Here is a 21,105-nt window from a genome sequence, read left to right on the forward strand (position 1 = left end):
GGGTTAGATCCCTGGTCTGGGAACTTAATTAAAAAAAAAAATAGTGGCTATTGTCTTTAGAAGTGCCGTAATTCTCACCACTTCCCATCTGTTCCTTGTGGAGGCCAAGGGTCACCACAATATACTGTTCTACATTTATAATCTCTGCTTTACAGCTGAACCATGGTGGGGGCAAGAAACTTTGTTGGCCTTAGTCATACATTTCTCCATTTAGAAACCTAGACTGTGTCAGGGGGCTCCAGAAGGGGGTGTGTTGTCTTCACTCCCTCTTTTCCCTCCTGGCAGCTTGCAGCTGGTGTTGACACCGATGATGGAAGAAACCTGGATTCAAATCAACACTTTAGGGTTGACTGCAGACCAGGAACACCTGTTTGAGACTTTACATGAATGCGAAATTCAGGCGTTGCCTCTCCTGGAGTTTGCTCACATCCCCAACCTTTCTTCCTTAACTATAAAACACTGGGTGCTACCACAAACCACTGGCAAGCTTTGGGACCACGCACTATGCTCTGTTATACCATGCTGCTCCTCTAAGCCTCAGTTTCCTGTTCTGTAAGATGCCTCAAGAACCAAGCTGAGATGGTCTAGATCAGTGGAGCCTAAGGGGGTTTCAGGCAGTGGGAGTGGGGTCGGAATCAGCTCAGTGGAGGGCAGGAGAACCATGGCAGCCCTCATGTGAAGGAAGATTTTCTACTGAAAGTTTGAAAATTGTTGGAAAGATCAGTCTCCCCCCTACTTTTAACAAATTGACCAGGGGGTGACTGTTACCAAGAAAGTCTGGGAATCATTAGACTATACAGTTTTCTAAGGGGCCCTGCAGTCTTTAGTCTTTTGGTTTTACTCCCAAAACCAAAGACCAAAAACCATAGGAGTGAGATGGAATGAACTGACCAAACTACAAGTGGATCAGCGTTTATTAAGTAAAGAGTGGAGATGGTGCATTACAACTGAACCGAACCTGAGATTCCTGGGAAAAAATCTCATCGGTCAGTCACACAATTGGCCACTTCTGCCCCAACCCATACAGAGGCCTGTCAGGGGAGATGAGGAAACAATTCCGGTGGCAGGACTGGTGGCTGCTCCTGGGGCTGGGTCTGATCTCCGCAGAGTTTTCAAGGCCAGGCCATTGCCCTCAGGGTCGAGATCTCACGGTGGATGCAGCCAGACCCACCAAGATGGCTACTATCGTGAAACCCTGGGCGGCGATTCGGGTGCGCATCATGAGCTGGGAGCGCTGGCTCTGACCCCGGTGGAAGCAGTAGAGACCATAGGTAAGGGCAGACGCTGTGCCCAGGCAGCCTGAAGAGGGGACAAAGCAGGGGGGAAGTGGCAGGTCCGGCCTTGGAGGGCTCGTCCAGTTTTAGGCCTCCCTCCCCCAAAGTCAAAATCTTTTTTTTTCTTTGGTGGCCGCACCCGCGGCATAGGTAAGTTCCCGGGCCAGAGTCTGAATCCCAGCCTCGGCTGCGACCTACGCTGCAGCTGTGGCAACGCCGGATCGAACCCAGGCCGCCGCAGAAACGACGCCAGATCCTTAATCCACCGGGCCTCACCGGGAACTCCTTTTTTAGACTTTTTTTTAAGGTCTTTAAATAGCAGCTGAGGGGAGGAGGTAATGGGATGGGGCGGAAGTGTGAGGGGTTGGCTATAGTTTGTGGAGGGGGTGTCCATAGAGTCGGCCCCATCCCAGCCTACTAATCCCGTCCAGCTCAAGCTCCAATCACATTCACCCCTCAGTGCCTGGCCCCTTCGTTACATCTCTTGTCCACTCTCATTTCGGTCATTTTGGCGTTCCCTGTGCTCCCCTATTTTATTCCCCCGATATCACTGTCCTCTTGGTCTACAGTTCCTACAGCGCCCACTTACCTATGGGTACCATTGGATTCTCGCGGGTCTTGCGAATAAACTTCTCCTTGAAGCTTTCCGAAGTGCTGTACACAGTGGGGCTAAAGCCCTCAATGACTGGGGGGTGCGACGGTTCAAAGTGTGCCTCCGGGGTCGCAGGGCCAGGAGTTGCCATGTTCTGGGCAACCGCTAAGGAGAGAATCCGGACGCTAAGCCCCGCCTCCTGATGAGGTCATAAAGGGGGCGGGGAAAAGGTCTTGCTGAGCGTTTTACGCAGGTGCCTTCGCTCATGGAATTCTGGGAGTTGTAGTAATCGGCATGCATCGCTATGAGGAGGACTACATTTCCCAAAAAGCCTGCAGTACTACGCGTACACTCGCCGGAAGGAGTGTGATACACGAGGTACTTGGATTGAGAAGCACACAGTCTGAGTTACCCATTCTGTGGTCAGCGCGATGCCCAAGGCCAAGGGGAAGACCCGGAGGCAGAAGTTCGGTTACAATGTTAACCGGAAGCGTCTGAACCGAAATGCTCGACGGAAGGCAGCGCCGCGGATCCAGTGGTGAGGGGACTAGGGTTCAGGAGGCAAAAGGCTTCGGCGGGGAAGCCGGCGAGATGACACTTCCGCTGTCGCCCTCTCTTTTCCCGTAGCTCCCACATCCGACATGCCTGGGACCAGACCAAATCGGTGCGGCAGAACCTGGCCGAGATGGGTTTGGCTATGGACCCCAACAGGGCGGTGCCCCTTATTAAGAGAAAGGTACTGACATGGAAGGGTCTTGGCCCTTGCCCCCCGCACCCCGCCATACTTAGCTGGGTTTCGGAGCCTGATCCTATCCGTTACCTCTCTCTAGCCAATTCAGCCAGCCTGTACTGACTGTAGTTGAGGGTCCCTTTACGACCTCCCTTATACTCCCTCCCCAGCAGAGATTGGACCTGGATTGGAGCTTCCTCTTTTCTTCTGCACTCACTTCTTTCTTCTGAAATTAACCTGCTTGGATCCCTAGGCATCTCAACGGTATTTTCCAGAATTTATCTTTTTCTGCCCTTAACTTTCCTAATAGAGAGTTTGGGATCTTTACTTACTGTTCTTTACACTTTTCCCCAGTTGTCCAGTCATTCTTGGTCTGAGGCTTCCCTAGGGTTAGTTTCTTCTGAGTAAGTCGTTTTCTGGACCACTCTCAAAAATAGTATCCCTTTTCACTCAGTAACTTCTTCCCTGCTTTATTTTAATTCATTGGCATTTGTGAAGACCTGATGGTATATTATATTATGTGTTTATCTGTTTATCATCAGTGTTCCCCCAACATAATCTCCTTGAGGACAAGGACTTTGTAGTGCATTCCTTACTAAATCCCCAGTGGTGACTAGGATGTGAGTAGTGCTCAATAAATAGTTAACCCAGTGAATGGGCTTGCTGATTGAATTTATCCCATTGCCTTCAGGTAGGTTTCTTTTTTTTGCTTTCATGCCAGAGGAAAACAGCACCAGTGTTTCTTGAACAAATAAGAAGCTATAGCCAAGCACTCTCAGCTTTTTCCTCCCCATAGAGAAGATATCTGATATCCCTCCTTCATCATAAAGTATAAAGTGCTTTCATGTGCATTGTTTCATTTGATAATCATAAGTGAAGTGAGGCAGGCAAAGGGGTATTATACCTGTTTCATAGATATGGACAGAAAGATGAATTGCTTGCTTGATCATCTTGGGAACCATGAAGCTTCAGGGCATTGGTTCTTCTTGTCATCTCTTCCTGCCTGGCCTTGTGGAGGGATTCTTATGGGAGGGCAGGAGCCTTTAGATTTTTTCCTTCATCCAAGATCTTTTCTTTTGTCTACTGGTCTCACAGTCTCTGTTCTCTGCAGGTAAAAGCCATGGAGGTGGACAGAGAGGAGAGGCCTAAGGAGCTTGTGAAGAAGCCTTATGTGCTCAATGGTGGGTGTGGGCCACATCCCTTTCGGTCACCATCCTGCGCAATCAGGGCTGGAAAAGACCCTCTGATGTTCTCATTTTACAGATGGAGAAACTGAGGTTCAAAGGGAAGAAGTGAGTTGGTCACAGAGTTAGGACTGTGTCCCTGCTGAGACATTTTCATGTTACTGACTCAGCTCCAGTGTGTGAAGGGAACTCAGAGATGTTCAGGGAGGATGTAACCAGCACTGAGAGGATAGAAGAGGAAATGTTGTCTTAGGCACGCATTTAGCTTCTCATGAGTTTAAGGATGAGCAGATTTTTAGAAATTTCACTACTTAATCTTTCCAAATCAGCTTCATGTATATTAAAGCTATAGAGGCTGAGTATTAATTTTTTTTTTTTTTTTGGCTTTTTAGGGCTGCACTTGTGACATATGGAGATTCCCAGGCTAGGGGCAAATCAGCTATAGCTGCCAGCCTACACCACAGCCATAGCCACACCAAATCCTAACCTCGTCTTTGACATAGCTCATGGCAATGCCAGACCCTTAACCCACTGAGCGAGGCCAGGGATTGAACCTGCATCCTCATGGATGCTAGTCAGATGTGTTAACTACCGAGCCACGACTGGAATTCCCTTTTTTTTTTTTTTTTTTGTCTTTTTGTCTTTTTGCCATTTCTTGGGCCGCTCCCTCGGCATATGGAGGTTCCCAGGGGTCGAATCGGAGCTGTAGCCACCAGCCTACACCAGAGCCACAGCAACTCGGGATCTGAGCCGCGTCTGCGACCTACACCACAGCTCATGGCAACGCCGGATCGTTAACCCACTGAGCAAGGGCAGGGACCGAACCCGCAACCTCATGGTTCCTAGTCGGATTCGTTAACCACTGTGCCACAACGGGAACTCCTCCCTTTTTTTTAAATATAATTTTTTCCCCTTTTTTTAAGAGTCTGAATACTGAAAAAGAAGTGGGTAAATTCTGGAGGGAAGCAGGAGTACTCTGGAATTCTCTACCCATCCTTCATCTTTCCTGTCCAATATTTTTAACAGTTCTCTTGAAGGTTAAAGTATTTGAATGGTCAGACATTGGATATAGAATTCCATGAATTCCTGTCTTTAGTCTATTTCGTGATTCTCATAAGAGTTACTGCACAGGACTGTATATACAGATCATGTGTACTTAGTGTAGTCAAAGCTAATCTTGGAGTTCCTGTTGTCGCTGAGCAGAAACGAATCTGACTGGTATCCACGAGAACACAGGTTCAATCCCTGGCCTCGCTCAGTGGGTTAAGGATCCAGCATTGCCGTGAGCTGTGGCGTAGGTTGAAGGTGCAGCTTGGATCTGGCATTGCTGTGGCTATGGCATAGGCCGGCAACTACAGCTCTGATTCTGTCCCTAGCCTGGGAACCTCCATATGCTGCGGGTGTGGCCCTAAAAAGACAAAAAAAAAAAGCTAATCTTAAAAAGTTTTACTTTTAATTCTTTAATTAAAAAAAAAATTTAACCGTGGTTAAAAAAAAATGTAAAATTTACTGTCTTAATCACTTAAAAATATATAGCTCAGTAGTGTTAAGTATATTCACATTGTCATGCAACAGAGAACTCTGGAACTTTTCATGGTAAAAGACTGAAACTCTATACTCATTAAACAATAACTCCTGTATTCTCCACCCACCCCAACTCATGGCAACCAAATCAAAGATAATTTTGACTGTAAGCAGTTTTAACACCTAATCCCAGATAAGATTTGACTACATTTCTGTGAGGTTGCTATTTTTTTTTTTTTTTTTTTTTTGTCTTTGCCTTTTCTTGAGCCACTCCCGAAGCATATGGAGGTTCCCAGGCTAGGGGTCAAATCGGAGCTGTAGCTACCAGCCTATGCCAGAGCCACAGCAACTCGGGATCTGAGCCGTGTCCGCTACCCACACCACAGTTCATGGCAACGCTGGATCCCCAACCCACTGAGCAAGGCCGGGGATCGAACCCATAACCTCATGGTTCCTAGTTGGATTCGTCAACCACTTCACCATGATGGGAACTCCAGAGGTTGCTCTTTCTTTATAGATGAGGAATAGGGGGGTGTTTACCTAAGTATTTTGGGAGGGAGGCCATTATTGGCTCTACAGCTTGGCTTTTCCCTTCCAATGGAGAAGAGAGATGCTTCAGGCCTTAATTCCTACAGCTCTAGTTCTCATTTATTCACACCTTTCCAGTTCACATATTGTTAATACTTAAAGAAGTTCTTAGGGAGTTTTAGCGCTGGAAGGGAGCCCTGCTCTATGGCCAGGCAATGTATCTTCATCTCTGTCCCCAGGACCTGGCACTAAATAGGGGTTATTAGTTTGGTGCCTTCCTTCCGCCTATCTCGGGCCTAGAGAGAGATGACTTGTTTTTCAGGTGGTTTTCACACTGATAGATGCTTGTGCCATAGGCAGAGCCCAGGACCTGAGGGGCTAAAAAAGGAGGGTTCTAGCACTGAATTTGGAGATGGAAAAGCAAAGCTCAGTAGATGGCTGGTGGAGCAACTTTTGTGGTTTAGGACTGACTGAGCAGCTCAGATTGTGCAGGAAGCAAAGCCTCATTCCCTGTTTCCTGGCTTCTCTCAACCCAGACCTAGAGGCAGAAGCCAGCCTTCCAGAAAAGAAAGGAAATACGCTGTCTCGGGACCTCATTGACTATGTTCGCTATATGGTGGAGAACCATGGAGAGGACTATAAGGTGAGTGGCTCAGGCCTGGCCGGAGGAACCACTTGGGGCCTCCACTGAAAGGGACCTGGACCATTCTGAGTCTGATCTGCTTGCCTAGTGCTTGTTTCCTGATTCTGAGTGGAAACAAAGGGAGGAGAGAGACCCTCTGGGATAAGGATCCCATTGACAGAATGCTTATAACTGGATAGACTGAGTGGTATGGTTCATATCCCACTCATAAACATACTGTTTTGCTTGCATGGTTTTTAAAATTTTTTTTTCCTGTATTTTGGCTGCACCTACAGCATATGGAAGTTCTTGGGCCAAAGATCAAATCCCAAGCTGCAGCTGTGACCTACACGCTGGGTCCTTAACCCACTGTGCCACATCAGGAACTCCTGCATGGTATTTCTATTTTTTTATTTTTATTTTTTATCTCTTTGCCTTTTCTTGAGCCACTCCCTCGGCATATGGAGGTTCCCAGGCTAGGGGTCGAATCGGAGCTGTAGCCACTGGCCTACGCCAGAGCCACAGCAACTCGGGATCCGAGCCCCGTCTGCGACCTACACCACAGCTCACGGCAACGCCAGATCCTTAACCCACTGGGCAAGGCCAGCGATGGAACCTGCAACCTCATGTTTCCTAGTCGGATTTGTTAACCACTGCGCCACGACAGGAACTCCATGCATGGTATTTTTAATGAACTTGAACTATAGGTGACCCTTGAACAACTTGGGAGTTAATCTGCATATAATTTATATTGGACCCTCCTAGTCTACGGTTCCTCACACCTGGAGATGTAGCCAGCCTCAGACCATGTAGTGCTGTAGTGTATACTATTGAAAAATATTCCTCACAGACTTTGAAAAACTTACCAAAGGGGACAGGTCGGGGGTGGGGGCGGTGGGAGGGATGGACTGGGGGTTTGGGATTGGTATATGCACACTGAGGTATGTGGAATGATTGGTCAACAGGTACCTGCTATATAGCACAGAGAATCCTACACAGTATTCTGTCATGATCTATGTGGGAAAAGAATCTTAGAATGGATATGTGTATATGTATGAAAGGGTCACTTTGCTGTATAGAAGAAATTACCACAGCCTTGTAAATTAACTAACACTTCAGTAAAACTTAAAGAAAAAATACCCCTGGAGTTCCTGTCATGGCTCAGTGATAATGAACCTGACTAATAACCATGAGGATGCAGGTTCGATCCCTGGCCTCGCTCAGTGGGTTAAGGATCTGGTGTTGCTGTGAGCTGTGGTGTAGGTCACAGACGTGGCTTGGATTCTGCATTGCTGTGGCTATGCTATAGGCTGGCAGCTGCAGCTCCGATTTGACTCCTAGCCTGGGAACTAACATATGCCCTAAAAACAAAACAAACAAACAAAAATCCCTGTATAAGTGGACCCATGCAGTTCAAATCCATGTTCAAGGGTCAACTATAGTTGCCATTTTAATTATGGGAGGTTTCCAGTTAAAGTCCTTATTTTGGCTTCTCTTAAAAACTGAAAGATCTGGAGTTCCCATCGTGGCGCAGTGGTTAAGGAATCCGACTAGGAACCATGAGGTTGCGGGTTCGATCCCTGCCCTTGCTCAGTGGGTTAACGATCCGGCATTGCCGTGAGCTGTGGTGTAGGTTGCAGACGCGGCTCGGATCCTGCGTTGCTGTGGCTCTGGCGTAGGCCGACCGCTACAGCTCCGATTAGACAGACCCCTAGCCTGGGAACCTCCATATGCCATGGGAGCGGCCCAAGAAATGGCAAAAAAAAAAAAAAAAAAAAAAAAAAAAGAGAGACAAAGAAGACAAAAAAAAAAAACAAAAACAAACAAAAAAACTGAAAAAAAAAAAAAAAAAACTGAAAGATCTGGCTACACTGGGCCCCTGTGCCCAGATGGTATCCGTTGGCTATGGATGGAGAATGACCTACTTAGCTGGTCCCAGCTCCTGCCTAGTCTCTGAGGGCATTTGTACCCACTTTCCCACATATGCTATGGCTTTTAAGGTGAGGAATCTGGACCTCAGTGACAACGAAGTGGCTTGCCCAGCTCAGACCTAGGATTTGAACCTTTGCCTGTCCAACCCTCCTCAAGTGGCCCTTCTCCCTTCTTAGGCTATGGCCCGGGACGAGAAGAATTACTATCAAGATACCCCAAAACAGATTCGAAATAAGATCAACGTCTATAAGCGTTTTTATCCAGCGGACTGGCAAGCCTTTGTTGATTCTTTGGAGAAGAATAAGATGGAAGTTGATTGACTGGTTTATGCCTGCCCCACGTTGAGGCTTCCTTCTGGACCAGAGAAGCTGGAGCCAGGATTTAAGGCAAGGAGGGGTATGCAGCTCCAGATGAGGCTGACCAGACCCCCTGGGATCAAAAGGTTATATGCACACATAAACACATGCAATCTTTCTCACACTTTGCTTTGGGGAAGGTACTGTCTCCCGGAGGCTCCGATTTTGTTCTTCTGGGGGCTCTGGGAAAAGCCAGAACTTGCTGTTCTCAAGAGTGGGTAGTTGGTTGCATATAGTCTATATACAATAAAATACTCTATTTTACTTTTCTGATGGTTTTGTATTTGCCCCTCTCAGCCAGGCCCTGGGACTGCCCCTGCAAAAACCTACCAGGAGAGAGAGGCGCTCCAGCCCTTTTGTTCCACATTCACATGCCCTCCTAGCACAGCTTCCCTCTTCTGTGCCGTGGTTTCCTGCAAGCAGTTCCACTAATGCTTCTACAGAAGCCTGCTGGCAGCCCCCGGCTGCTGGCAAGGGGCCTGCATTGCCATTGCTAGCTCCCCTCCAGGCTGGACCTGTCTTCATGGCCCAGCTGTGGCTCAGTGCCAGAGGGTGAGGAGCTGTACAGCTGCCTCCTGGTCTGCCTTCAAGTGACCAGCCCTGGCTGCTTATCTTTCTTGAAGGGACTCTGAGCCCCCAAACCTGCTTTCTGAGACCATCTGGTGGACTGCTGAATACCACTGTGCTGTGCCAAGCACTGGGCTACATGCTGCTTGGCCATTCCGTGGGGCCAGCCTTCCTGATTCAGTGGCACGACCAGCACATAGCAGGATCACAGACAAGGGGCGGTCACTGGGCATTTTCTCATTCTGATACTTCATCCTGAGCAGTTAATACAAAAGTCTTGTTCCTATAGTTTCTCCTTAAAGCACATAAAATCTCCTCCTTAATGTTTTTGAAAAGAAGGGCTTTGTGGCATTCCCGTCATGGTGCAGCAGAAACGAATCCGACTAGGAACCATGAGGTTGTGGGTTCGCTCCCTGGCCTCACTCAGTGGGTTAAGGATCTGGTGTTGCTGTGAGCTGTGGTGTAGGTTGAAGACGGGGCTCGGATACTGTGGTGCTGTGGCTGTGGTGTAGGCCAGCAGCTGCAGCTCCCATTTGACCCCTAGCCTGGGAACCTCCATATGCTGCAGGTGCAGTCCTAAAAAAAAAAAAAGCAAGAAAAAGAAAGACTTATTATTACATAAAACATTTCACGTAGAGCCCTGAAGCTTGAGAAGTGTTAAAAAGTGGGGCTTGAAGTCATCTGACGACTCAGCTTAGACTTTTGGCTTGCTAACTTTGGCTTCACGGGCTGACTTTGGCCCCTGAAGGCAGCTCACCTGTCCCACGCTGTTAAGGCAGGCTGGAAACTGGACAGAAGCTTCCCTAACGGGCCCGGCCTGCTGACTCCAGCAGTGACTGGCCACTGTGGCCAAGAGCACAGCCTTCAGGTTGGAGTCTGCAGCAAGGCTCCTGAGGGCCCTAGTGATTTGGCATAAATCCTGTCCTTCACAGCATTCCAAATTCAGACCTTGACCAGGGTGGGCCCTTACCTTGTTTCTTCACCCAGTTTGGGTGCCAGCTTTATGAAGCTTTCCCTCCCACTCTCCCCCGCCTCCTGGCTATTAAGTGTCCTGGAGTCCCCACACCCCAGACTTCCTGTAGTGGTACCTATCACAGTCAAATAGCTTGACATCCCCTACCAGCCTGGCTTGGTTGCTAGGAACTTGTCTGGGAATCCGAGCCCAGTGCAAAGGCAGGCGCTAGGGGGGTATGGTGGAATGGCGTGGCCTCCATTCTGGCCTCTGGCACTGAGGCAGTCAAAAGACCTCCTCGTTCCCGTTTCCACAGCCTGGCTCTGGCCCCGTCAGCTACATGACCTCCCCCAAAGTACTGAGTTAGGTCAAAGCTGGTGATCCTGAGCCCCTGACCCCTGTGTGGACTGAGGAGCCAGGGGACTGGGACTTGCTGTTTAACAAGCTGTCACAGGAAGGGTTCTGGAACCGTTCTTCATAGCTGCCCATCACTGAGGCTGTAAGCACCAAGCACACGCCTCTCAAAATCAGGATTCACATGAAGCCATATCTGAATTTTTTGGCATTTATTGTGTACCTCAAACAGCCACCAACACTCCATTTTATGCAGTTTGTGGGTCCGGGTTTGCAGGGCATGGGCTGGGACGGCGAGGACTTCCAGATCTTTGATGAAAATCTTCCCCTTGTCCCTTAATGAGCCCATCTCCCGGAGGCCGCAGGAAAAATTGGAGGTTCCCTTTTTCATGAGACTAGGAAGGACTTGAGGATGAGGATGTGTGAGCTGACCTTCCAGGTTGGAGGTCTGGGGTGGCTGCACAAGGGCCACACCACAGGCGAGTTTCAGCAGCTGGTTCCATGGGCTGGCAGTTGCTACTAAACTAGCGTTAAGAACACAATGTTTAACAAATGCAACTGGAAACAGATTTTCATTCAGGCAGACAGGCTGGAGTTGTGGGATTTTTCATCAGAACTTGCCTGCAGAGGACCAGGAAGCCATGAGGCACTGACCTCACCTCCTCCCCAGTTCTTACAGCTGGATACCTCTGTGTCTACACAGGCTTACAACGGGCAGTTCTGGGCACCAAAAGGTGCCAGAGGAGGGGTCTTGGGATAGGCAGCCATTCCAGGGTACTGGTCCCAGCAGCCTCAAGAGCCCTCTTGCTCAGGCCATCCACATGTCCAAGCTCTGGGCCCTATTGACCTCTCCTCAAAGGGAGGGCAGCAGGTCAGAAGCCACAGCTTCATTTAAATAACTTCAGAACAGAAGCCCCCAGGGCCAGGGTGAGTGAACCAGGCAGTTTCCACCAGCAAGTAGAAGCAAAAGCCTCCTTCCCACATGAAGTGGGCACTGTGTGGTCAGCGCCCACCCTGGTCTCTTCGAGTCTTTAACTTTAGAGTATGAGAGCTGCCCAGCCATTTGCTCCTCAGTCCTAAGCTCAGGTAGGTGAGGAGCTGCAGAGTTGGGGTGGTGGGGGGAACAGTGTCACCCAGGCTAGCCAGGAACCTCACTTTGAGACAAATAGCTCTAGGTAATGGCTAGTTCCCCAGAGCAGTTATCTAGGCTCCTAAACACATCACCCTCAGGAACAATCAGGTAAGAGCACCACGAGGCCAGGCAGTTAGCTGTTCTGAAGAAAGGCCTCTCCCCTCCTCTGCCCAGTCTGGTCCTGGTAGAAACCAGAGCAGATGACTACTGGGCCAGCAGCCCCACCAGAGGAGCACACCCACAGGCCAAAAGAAGGTCCATACACTCTGCACAGGGGCCAGAGGAGTGGCCCCCTGGACTTTCAGGGCCCCTCAACTGCTCTATGTCCTCTGGTGTGGCACTGAGACCTGTCAGTTCCAAGTGGTCTCTGAAAGTTGCTCCAGGACATACTGTTAAACTCTATTCGAGTTCACCTCCCCACAGTGGGGAATTTAAAAAAAACTGTACTATATAATGCTACTCATTAGGCCAAAGGCAGATCTTAATTAGTAGAAAAGGGTACCCCCTCAGCAATGCTGGTTCCAAAGGTAACTTTCAAGGACTGGAGTTCAGAGAACAGAGAAGTCTCTCAACCCTCTAATGACAAAAGGAAGTGTCAGCAAAGTTTCAAAGGCGACTCTAAAACCCAAGTCATTCCTGAAATGTCTAAAATAAAAGCAGTCCAATCACTTAATGCAGAAAGTTAATCAGAATTGCAAAGAATGATTCTGAGACACCCGCACCACACCCTCCCACCCGGACCCCCTTTTGCACCAGCCACAGCATAGAACTCAAATATACCAAGTAAATGTCAAATGAAACAAAGGCACGTAATCTCTATTCTCAATTAAAAGGCAAACTGAGTTGGTTATGGCCTCAAAAAAAAAAAAAAAAAAAAAAAGCCCAATTGTGGCTGTTGACTATTCAGTGGTCCCTTGACAGACAAAAGGCTCCTTCTTTTGCCTGCACTAAAGAGAAGTGTCAATACACAGACAGTCCTTGAACTGGTTGATCACTGGGACCGGGAATCATGGAATGTATAGCAGAGAGGACACCAGCAATTGTCCCACGCTGCCTTAGCTGGGGAATCAGCAGGTCCAGAAAGGCTGAGTGATGTACCCAAGGCTACCCTGTTGGCTGGTCCATTAATTCTCATTTCTTTCCACCTGGGTTTCATGATGAGCTTGCCTCTCCCAGCGTCACTGGTTACCTACAGAGGTTGTGTCCCTTTGACGAACTGGACCAAGTGGTGGAGTTTAAGTTCACGTGGGTCGTTGCAAAGTGTTAGGACATCAATTACAGCCACAGAGGGGGAAGGGAGCTGGAGCTCTGTCTCTGTTGACACATGTAGCTTATCACACTGTCATTCACGATTCCAGCTATTTTCCTCAAAGATCCAAATGTTCTATGACAATCATCTGGGGTTTTGATAACAGCACCTAGAAACAGAGCCTAAAACTTTGGCCCGTTCCTTTTATAAATAAATAAATAATGAAATGCAGTTCGGAGGCCAACATCCCGCTCCACTGACCGTCTTCTCTCCAGGGACACAGGCGGGCTCCTTCCTTCCCCAGACTTATGTAAACATGGGCATTGGCACAGTTAGTGTAAGAGCAGCAGCTTCTGTCTCCAGACTTGGGGGGTGGGGAGGCTTCAGTTTTTCTGATTAGGGGGTGAATACCACTCACTCTGGTCAGAAGAGGCCTCAACCTTGGGGAAGCAGGGAGGTTTCAGAAAGCTCCTTGTAAGCTCTAAATTTATCCTCATGCTTCTTTCCTTCAGGGGAAATGCATCTCCAAGTTAGAAAAGACCATAGAAATCATCTCTCTCTAAAAGGAGGGCCCCAGGGCCCAAGAGGCAGGGACTGCACAAGGCCACTCGCCAGCTGGGCTGGAGGATGAGTGGGGCTGGGGGCCAGAGCTCAGGTCGTACTGCCCACAACCTGCCCCCACAAGAGGGGTGTGAAGTCACCGGGAGGGAATAGTCTCGACTGGGTGTACCTCGGACACCTACACCAGTCCTCAACCACTGGAACCCCTAGGGCAGGCAGAACTGAGCCTGCTGAGCAGCTCACTGTACAGGTCAGAGGAGGCGGCTGCCTTCCCTGGTTTAAGTGGGATTCGCTCCCAGCCCCGAATAAGCGAGACGCTGTCCTCTCCCATGCTCTGCCTCACCTCCCTCCCTGTTTCCCTCCAAAGCGACCTCACCAAGAAGGCTTCTGGGTGGTTCTTGGCCTTGCCCAGGATCTGCTCTTGAGAACACGAGGAGGAGAAGGGATGTGCTGCCACATGGCCCATGCCCCAGACCCAGGCCAGGGATGAAGAAGCAGGAGGGACAGAATGGGGGGCCCCAGGGCTGGCTGGTGAGCAGGTGGGTGGAAGCCTAGGAGAGAAGCTCCAGGAGCAGTTTCCAGATGTGCACGGTGCCAGGATTTTCAAAGCCGGATCCTGCAGGGGCAATGCTGGCAGCCAGGAGGAAAACTTCCCGCTGGCTATTGACAGCCTGCAGGCCCAGCTCCTGCTGCAGCTCCACCATACTCATGGCCTCACTTACATCCTGGGATGAAACAGAGACCCAGTCAGAGCTGCCAGTGTTTCCCAACAACCCACCCTTGTCATCTATGAAGTAAATTATTCTTCAGCTCCCCAGGGGAACAGTGGGCCCCTTGGTCTAAACTCTCTTCCTCATCTTTGACTTTTCTTTTTTACCAACCTCTTTTCACCCTGTCATTCTTACCCACAGCCACTGTGCTAAGAAACAGCACTTCCTAGAAGTCAGGCATTGGGACAGGCACCTACATCTTATTCATTCTCACAGTCCACACTTAGGTGATGAGGAAATCAAGTCAGGGAGGTGAAGTCATCTCATCAAGGAAACAGTGATAAGTGGCAGAGCCAGGCTACAAACCCAGGTTGGTTTGATGTCCAAGTTTATGATATTTATCAGAATCCAAGCTCAGTTTCCTAATAAACTCAGTGGCAGAGAGATCTCACAGTTGGGTCACTTCCAGACAAGGGCCTTACCTCCCCTAGACCCCTAGAAATCTGAAGAAAAAAAAAAAAAAAAAAAAAGGCCACTACACACCATGGCTGGTGATGTTACATTTTAAGTTCAAGATCAAAATGATTCTTCTTGGAGCAATTCATAGAATCCTAGGGCCTCAGACGTTGTTCCAAATCACTATAAATTGTAGTTTATGTATAGGATGAGGATGTGATTAATCGTCCAAACTGGGATACTTCTGAGATTCAAAGTGGGTGTTATTAAGAGTTATACCAGAGCCACAGGCATAAACGTGGACTGTCCCAGGTGGCCTAGGACATATGCTTACCCTATTTATAAATGACTGTCAACTATGTCCTGATACACACAGCCTTTCTCTAAGCCAGGCTGGAAATGTGAGTACAGGCCACAGGCTATGTGACAGGACTCTACACCGTGGCAGTCTCTCCTGACTTCAAAAGGCACCTCAACTGTGTGATGCCGAGAGGAGCTGAGCCCAGGGCAGCTTTCTGGCACCCAGGAGAGTTATAGCTGAGGGTTAAGAGCAGGCACTCTGAGGAAGATCTGAGCTCAAGTCCTGGCTTTGCCACATACCAGCTGTGACTCTGGACTAACAGCAAGGCCTATCATGTGGTTTTTGTAGGACTGGAGAGAGGTCATGATTATTAGGTGCTTAGCATGGTGTTAGCACACAGTAAATATATCAGTTATTATCAACTATGATTACTAATTATTATTATCGTGTTAGTTGTTATTAACTATTCAGCTTCTTATTGCTTCCCAGCCGTAGCTCTCTGATCTCTAGAGTCAGAAATCACAAGGACATAGCAATGGAAGAGGTGCAGGTTTTATTTGACTGGTTTTTCACTATTTTTTTCAAAGTGTACAAAATCTCTCTAGCTTCAGATTTCCTCCCATCTGTAAAATGGAAATTATCTTGTGGGTTGAATAAGAGAAACATAATGTGAAATGTCATTCAATGTTATTCAAGGGGATATAGTAGATACTTAAAAATTATTTTTCTCATTTCTCCAGGATGACAGATAACAGGGAAACAAAGAGGAAGGTGGAGAGAAGATGAGGATTAGGAATGAGGAGACAGCACAGGCAGCGGAGATGGGGGGCGGTATCTCACCCTGCACTGCAGGTCACGGGGCTGGGCCTGAATCCCTCACTGTGCTCTCCACCCCCACCCAGGCACTTGTTGATCAAGCCCGACCGGCCTGAGCCAGCCTCCTGTGGCCCTCACCTGCTTGTTGGCCACCACGACGACAGGCAGGTCAGGGTCCTTGTCCAGCAGCTTGTGCAGCTCCTGTCGGGCCCAGGGCAGCCGCAGCCGGTCTGCAGAGTCCACCATGAACACCAGCACGTCCACCTCATTCACAAACTCCTTCCAGTAGAAGCGCAGATTCTGGCTGCCACCGACTGAGGAGAGGCCAGGGGCCAGCTCAGAGCCTCCCTGAGCCCCTGGCTCTCTACCTACAGTTCACCCCACCCCAATTCCAGCTTCCCAAGTCTCCACTGGCCAGAAGCAAGGGAAAGTCCACAGGTTCCAGAGCCAGAAGACCTGGGTTTAGCTCTAGGTCTGACACCTGGACAGATTACTACCTTTGAGCATCAGTCTCCTACTCACTGAACTTACCTAACAGGTTGCAGCAAACCTCAAGGGTTCCATATGCAATGTACCTTTCATAGGGCTGATGTATAGTATGTGCTCTATTTCATAAACTCTCTGGTTCTTTCTCCTGGGCTGCCTTGCCTCCTCCCAATTCCTAGCTTCCTCCTGGTTCAGTGGTCAGCAGCCAAGACTCCCTGCCCTGCTTATGCACAGCCATCATCCATTCAGCTTCTCTAGTTCCAACTGGTCGCCCCATTTCCCTTCCTTGGAAATACCACACTCAATGCTGCCTCCAAGCGGCTGCCTAAGTAGCACCCCCAACCTGGGTTGCGTTCCTGTTCCTCTGTCCCTCTGCAAAGTCCCCACTGGTCACCCTGCATCCCAGCGTTTCTGGTTATACTTCTCGCTCTTGTGGACACTAAGCTCTTTGAGAGTTAGAGCTGTTTACCTCTGGATCCCCTCAAAGCCCTCAGCACAATGCCTGGCACATAGCAGGCACTCAACAAGTATATACTGAGTGCTTACTAGGTGCCAAGCACTGATCTAGGTGCTGGGGATACAGAGGTGAGCAAGGAAGGCAGGGGCCCTGCTCTCAAGGAGCTCTCTCCGTGACCAGGACCGACATAGCAATAACACACAAACACATTTTGCAAAGGAAGAAAATAAAACAGAAAAAGCAAAAGTGGCAGTAAGGGGCTAGGTATATGCTAGGGGTTTTGGGCTGGGTGCTCTGGGAGGGTGGTCTAAGGTGGGGGCATGTGAGCTAAGTCTGGGATAATAAGGAACTAGTTATGAGAAGAGGCAGAGAAAATCACCACAGGCAGTGGGCAGAGCAAGATCAATGTGTTCGAGAAACAAGGCAGCCAGGGTGGTTGAGGTGCCACCAGAAGGGGAGAGGAAGAAGCCTCGACCGGCAAGGCTGGTCAGGGCTGGACACACGGGACCTGTAAGGCCATAGTGAGGCTGTGGAGAGCCCCTGAAGCATCCTGAGCAAGGATGACATACATGATCTACTTTGAGTTTCTGAAAGATAACTGCTGGCTAACACTGAGGACAGAAGTGGAAGCAGGAAGACCAGCAAGGAGACTGTGGTAGAACTGAGAGGTGTTGGTGGCTTGGACCAATCAGGCAGTGGTGGAAGTGGGGAGAAGTTGTCAGACAAGATGCAGAATCTACTGGCAGGTAGAGCTGACAGAACTAGCTAATGACATGGATTGAAGGTCCACAAAAGGCTCCCTCTCAGCCAGGCTCCAGGCCAAGCATGGCAGGAGACCACTGCAGAAGTAAAGGTTGTGGGACTTGAATGGGAGTCCTGGGTTTGAATCTGAGTTGAGTGACCCTATTGAGCTTTGGGTGTTAACTAGTTAGACCCCTGGATACCACAAAACCCCCAAACTCCTTCTTCCAAGCCTGAGAGAGGGGGATGTAGTCTCTGTCAGCCAGAGTGGGCTGCAAGTGCAGAACTCCCAGGTGGTTTTTCTGTGTCCCCGGCACAAGCAGTAGAGACAGGGAAAGCTTGCTGAAAGGATTGGATCCCAGGTGAATATCAGTGTCTACTACAATCAGGGAGGAAAGAAGCAGCCATGGGAGGCTAGCAGGCAAATCCCAGAGACCAGAGGAACTTGGCCCATTCAGGCCAACAGTCAGGTCCTCAGAGTCTGATCCCAGCACTTAACTAAACTCACCTGGTCTTTATGGTCTGTGTCCTTTGGCTGGCAGGGAGTCTACCCCTTCCTCCCCACTGACGGGCCAGACACAGGAGTTAAGTACTGCTGCCCTCTCAGTACCCTCTTATCCCCTCCTGGGGTCCCAAGCCTAACACTTGTGGGCAGGCGGCTGCTTAGACCCTCTCTGATCACTCACTTGACAAGCTCTCCCAGGTTCCTGCTTGGGGCTGGACCCCAGGAGCTAGAGTTGGATTGGATTTTTTTTTCTTTTTAGGGCTGCACCTGCAGCATATGGAAGTTCCCAGGCTAGGGGTCAAATCAGAGCTGCAGCTGCTGGCCGTTATCAGAGCTAAAACAACTCAGGATCCGAGCCACGTCTGTGACCTACATAGCTCATGGCAATGCCAGATCGTTAACCCCCTGACCAAGGTCAGGGATCAAACTAGTATTAATCCTCATTAACACTGGTCGGATTCTTTCCCACTGAGCCACAATGGGAACTCCTGGATCAGATTTATCTGTGCCCTAGAGGCTTAGTCAGGGACAGTCTGGTATGTGGTGGACACTGCAGCAGAAGGGGAGCCCAGAGGAGGAACTCCTAACCTGCCTGAAGGTTATAAAAGGCTTCACAAGGATATCGGTCTGACCTAAATCTTGAAGGATGAACAGTAGTCTATCAAGAGAAGAAGGGCTTTCCAGACTAGGGGAACAGTGCGTGCACAGCACAGAAGATAAGAAAACAGCAAGCACCCTTCAGAAATAAGCAATATATATATATGATGCTTAACATCCAGAGCCTAGAGCCAGACAATCTGCATTAGCAGACTGGTGAGCTGCGTGAGCTTGGATAAATTGTTTAACTTTCTGGGCTTCAGTTTCCTCATGTACGACATATAAAATGAGGAGAATAACTGTGTCTGGTTTTATGGAATTGTTGGGAGGATTTTTAAAATAATGTCTGTCAAGCCCTTGGCATACAGGAATCTTTAGCTGTTACATCTCAGTGTTAGGCACATAGGCTGCAGTATAGGTGAGCCAGAATACAGAGTTTGGGCTGTATCCTAGGCCCCAGGGAGACATGGGAAGGATTTTCTACCGAATGCGTCCTGCTTTTGGATAAAATCCCTGGCTTGGGTCCAGCTGACATGATGGGGAGCCGGTGTTTGTGCGTGGTGGGGGGGGGCGAGGAGGGGGATCTGCTCACTCTCCAGCAGGTCCACCTCGAAGTCCTTCGTGGGCAGCCGTACAGAGTTGAAGCCCCAGGTGGGGATGTGGCCTTCCAGCGGTGGCTTCCCGGCCAGCACGCGCAGGAACGTGCTCTTCCCAGAGCCATCCAGCCCCAGCACCAGCACCTCACGCTGCTCCAACTCCTCCAGCGCAGGCTCCTCGTCCTCCTCGTCCTCGGGCTGTGGGGCACGTGTCAGGCTGCGATCGACACCCTCCCGCCTGACCCTTCCCCAGGGTAGACAGAAGGCCCAAAGCGCCCCCCCGCCCCAAGCCCTCAAGTGGCAGCCAGGCCCGCTCTGGTGCAGAAGGACAAGTGCTGTCTATGGAGTCCTGAATCCCAAACCCCGTTCTTCTGGCTTTCCCTCAATGGCCTCGAGCAAACTCCTCCTCCACGAGCCTCAGACAATTCCTACATCCCACAGCCACAGGAACCACAAAATCCGGGAAACAAGCGAATGAGACGCTGGCTGGAGGGAGCGAGGGCGGGGGCAAGGGTCGGGGTCGCTTTTCCCGACATCCCCCGAGTCTTGCGCACTGCGCAGGCGCCGAGCAGGCGCGCGCTGGACCGGGCGCGGGCTCGACAGCGCTCCGGGGCCGCGCCCTCGCGCTCCGGCGCCAGCGAGGAAGCTCAAAGGCTTATGGCGGCTCAAGATAGCGCCACACATTACCCCCAAACGCCGGTCGGTTTCTCGGTTCTGGGACGCTCTAGCGCCCACCCGCGCGAGGCCTGCGGCGTCAATCCCCCCAACCCGCAAGGTGGTGGTCACACCCCTTGGCTGCATGCACGGAGGCGCAGGTCCCCTCCAGGCACTCACATCCCACTCGTCCCACTCCGGAAGGCGGGCGGGCTCCGCGCCCCACCAGGCCTCGCCTCCGTCCCAACGCCGCTCCCGTCCGCGGCCGAAGTAGGTCTTCCAGAGGATGAAGAGTACCGAGCCGAGCACGGCTGCCGCGCCGCCCAGCGCCAGCACCAAGGGGCTCAGCTGCCGCGGCGCCATCGGGCCGGGCGAGGGGCGCGGGCGCGGGAGCCGGCTGCACAGGCCGAGCCAGCCGGCCTGCCGAAGATGGCCCCGCTGCGACTGCCGCGGCCGCGCCCACCCACCCAAGCCAGCCCCGCACTACAAGCCCCACAATGCACCACCGCTGTCGCGACAGGCTGCCCGCGCCCCGGCGGCGGGAGCGGGGGCGCAGGCTGGAGCACAGGGACCTCCCGCCCACTCTGCAAGGTGTGGTGTGGAGCGAGAGGCTGTGCCTGGGCAGAACAAGAGGCGGTGATATTGGCATCTAGCGAGTACTTGCTGTGTGCCAAGGGGTTATCTCACAGCTGTTCTAGGTTACCCCTTAAAACATTGAGTCTTTGAAGGGGAAACCGAGGCCCAAGTTATACCATAGTGCGTTGGTGCAGCCTGCATTCAAACCCAAGCGATGTGTTTCCTGGGCATCCTTCAAGATTTGCGGGAGGAATTATTATGGAGTGGCAGAGGTCAGACTGGAACCCAGGTCCCTGACTCTTAGTGCTGTATACCTTCCTTTGTTTGCTTTCTAACTCTCAGGGGGTTTTGCTCTTTTGGGGTCTCTTGGCGTCCTGATGAAGCAGGCAGGGCCAGGAGTCACTATTTAGACCTGACTTGTCCTGGGTGTCCCCTGGTGACTGCCAAAATTTCTAGGCCTCGCACCAGAAGCAGCAGGAGAAATGGGGCCTGAGGTGCTTAAGAGAAGGATCCTGTGAGGGGCTGTGGGTTGAATGGGTGTATTTTTATTGTAAACCACCCCAAGCCATCTTATATACTGGGGGGCCTTGGGCATTTTTCTAGTCACCCACAGGTGTGCTCCCATCTTTCCTGTTTCCTTTGCCTTTGGTTAC

The 21,105-nt window shown here is 50.4% G+C and overlaps 3 protein-coding genes and 1 non-coding gene across 6 annotated transcripts; 1 reads left to right on the forward strand and 3 right to left on the reverse strand.

Moving 5' to 3' along the window:
- Window positions 1-897: 897 nt before the first annotated feature.
- HIGD2A (HIG1 hypoxia inducible domain family member 2A) lies at window positions 898-2,046 on the reverse strand. Its single transcript, NM_001097469.1, is given in 2 exon segments — window positions 898-1,299; window positions 1,864-2,046. Coding segments are annotated over 2 exon segments (321 nt in total). The 5' UTR covers window positions 2,018-2,046; the 3' UTR covers window positions 898-1,132.
- A 186-nt stretch (window positions 2,047-2,232) lies between these two features.
- NOP16 (NOP16 nucleolar protein) lies at window positions 2,233-9,006 on the forward strand. Of its 2 annotated transcripts, XM_013994885.3 has the most exons (5): window positions 2,233-2,404; window positions 2,494-2,602; window positions 3,708-3,777; window positions 6,369-6,475; window positions 8,563-9,006. In XM_013994885.3, the coding sequence occupies exons 1-5, from the start codon at window positions 2,298-2,300 to the stop codon at window positions 8,704-8,706; spliced, it is 537 nt and encodes a 178-aa protein (XP_013850339.3). In that variant the 5' UTR covers window positions 2,233-2,297; the 3' UTR covers window positions 8,707-9,006. The 2 variants fall into 2 exon arrangements, with proteins under 2 accessions (XP_013850339.3, XP_084869920.1); XM_085013794.1 differs by lacking the exons at window positions 2,233-2,404; window positions 2,494-2,602 and having other exon boundaries at window positions 3,708-5,148; window positions 5,593-6,475.
- Window positions 9,007-10,812: 1,806 nt separating this feature from the next.
- On the reverse strand, window positions 10,813-20,313 carry ARL10 (ADP ribosylation factor like GTPase 10). Of its 2 annotated transcripts, none has more exons than XM_003354188.5 (4): window positions 20,057-20,313; window positions 19,219-19,420; window positions 15,979-16,154; window positions 10,813-14,282 (listed from the first exon to the last, which is right to left on the reverse strand). In XM_003354188.5, exons 1-4 carry the CDS (start codon window positions 20,237-20,239, stop codon window positions 14,109-14,111), a joined length of 735 nt encoding a protein of 244 aa, XP_003354236.1. In that variant the 5' UTR covers window positions 20,240-20,313; the 3' UTR covers window positions 10,813-14,108. The 2 variants fall into 2 exon arrangements, with proteins under 2 accessions (XP_003354236.1, XP_084869913.1); XM_085013787.1 differs by having other exon boundaries at window positions 19,111-19,420.
- On the reverse strand, window positions 16,816-16,893 carry MIR1271 (microRNA mir-1271). Its single transcript, NR_049180.1, has one exon. It is a non-coding gene; the product is annotated as a microRNA mir-1271 (primary transcript).
- Window positions 20,314-21,105: the final 792 nt, after the last annotated feature.

This window comes from Sus scrofa, chromosome 2 (assembly GCF_054392235.1).
Source record: "Sus scrofa isolate SSC_HxYL_T2T_F1_AM1 chromosome 2, Sscrofa_HxYL_maternal_Yorkshire_Landrace_v2.0, whole genome shotgun sequence".
Taxonomy (NCBI): Eukaryota; Metazoa; Chordata; class Mammalia; order Artiodactyla; family Suidae; genus Sus; species Sus scrofa.

What these genes read in the sequence shown, in the direction of transcription:
- NOP16 (XM_013994885.3), top strand. Translation starts at nt 2,298, where the DNA reads ATGCCCAAGGCCAAGGGGAAGACCCGGAGGCAGAAGTTCGGTTACAAT. An exon ending in GCAGCGCCGCGGATCCAGTG is followed by an intron (nt 2,405 to 2,493) that starts GTGAGGGGACTA and finishes CTTTTCCCGTAG; the next exon opens with CTCCCACATCCGACATGCCT. An exon ending in ACCATGGAGAGGACTATAAG is followed by an intron (nt 6,476 to 8,562) that starts GTGAGTGGCTCA and finishes CTCCCTTCTTAG; the next exon opens with GCTATGGCCCGGGACGAGAA.
- ARL10 (XM_085013787.1), bottom strand. Translation starts at nt 20,239, where the DNA reads ATGGCGCCGCGGCAGCTGAGCCCCTTGGTGCTGGCGCTGGGCGGCGCG. An exon ending in CGGAGTGGGACGAGTGGGAT is followed by an intron (nt 19,421 to 20,056) that starts GTGAGTGCCTGG and finishes CGTGCCCCACAG; the next exon opens with CCCGAGGACGAGGAGGACGA. An exon ending in TCGTGGTGGCCAACAAGCAG is followed by an intron (nt 14,283 to 15,978) that starts GTGAGGGCCACA and finishes GTTTCATCCCAG; the next exon opens with GATGTAAGTGAGGCCATGAG.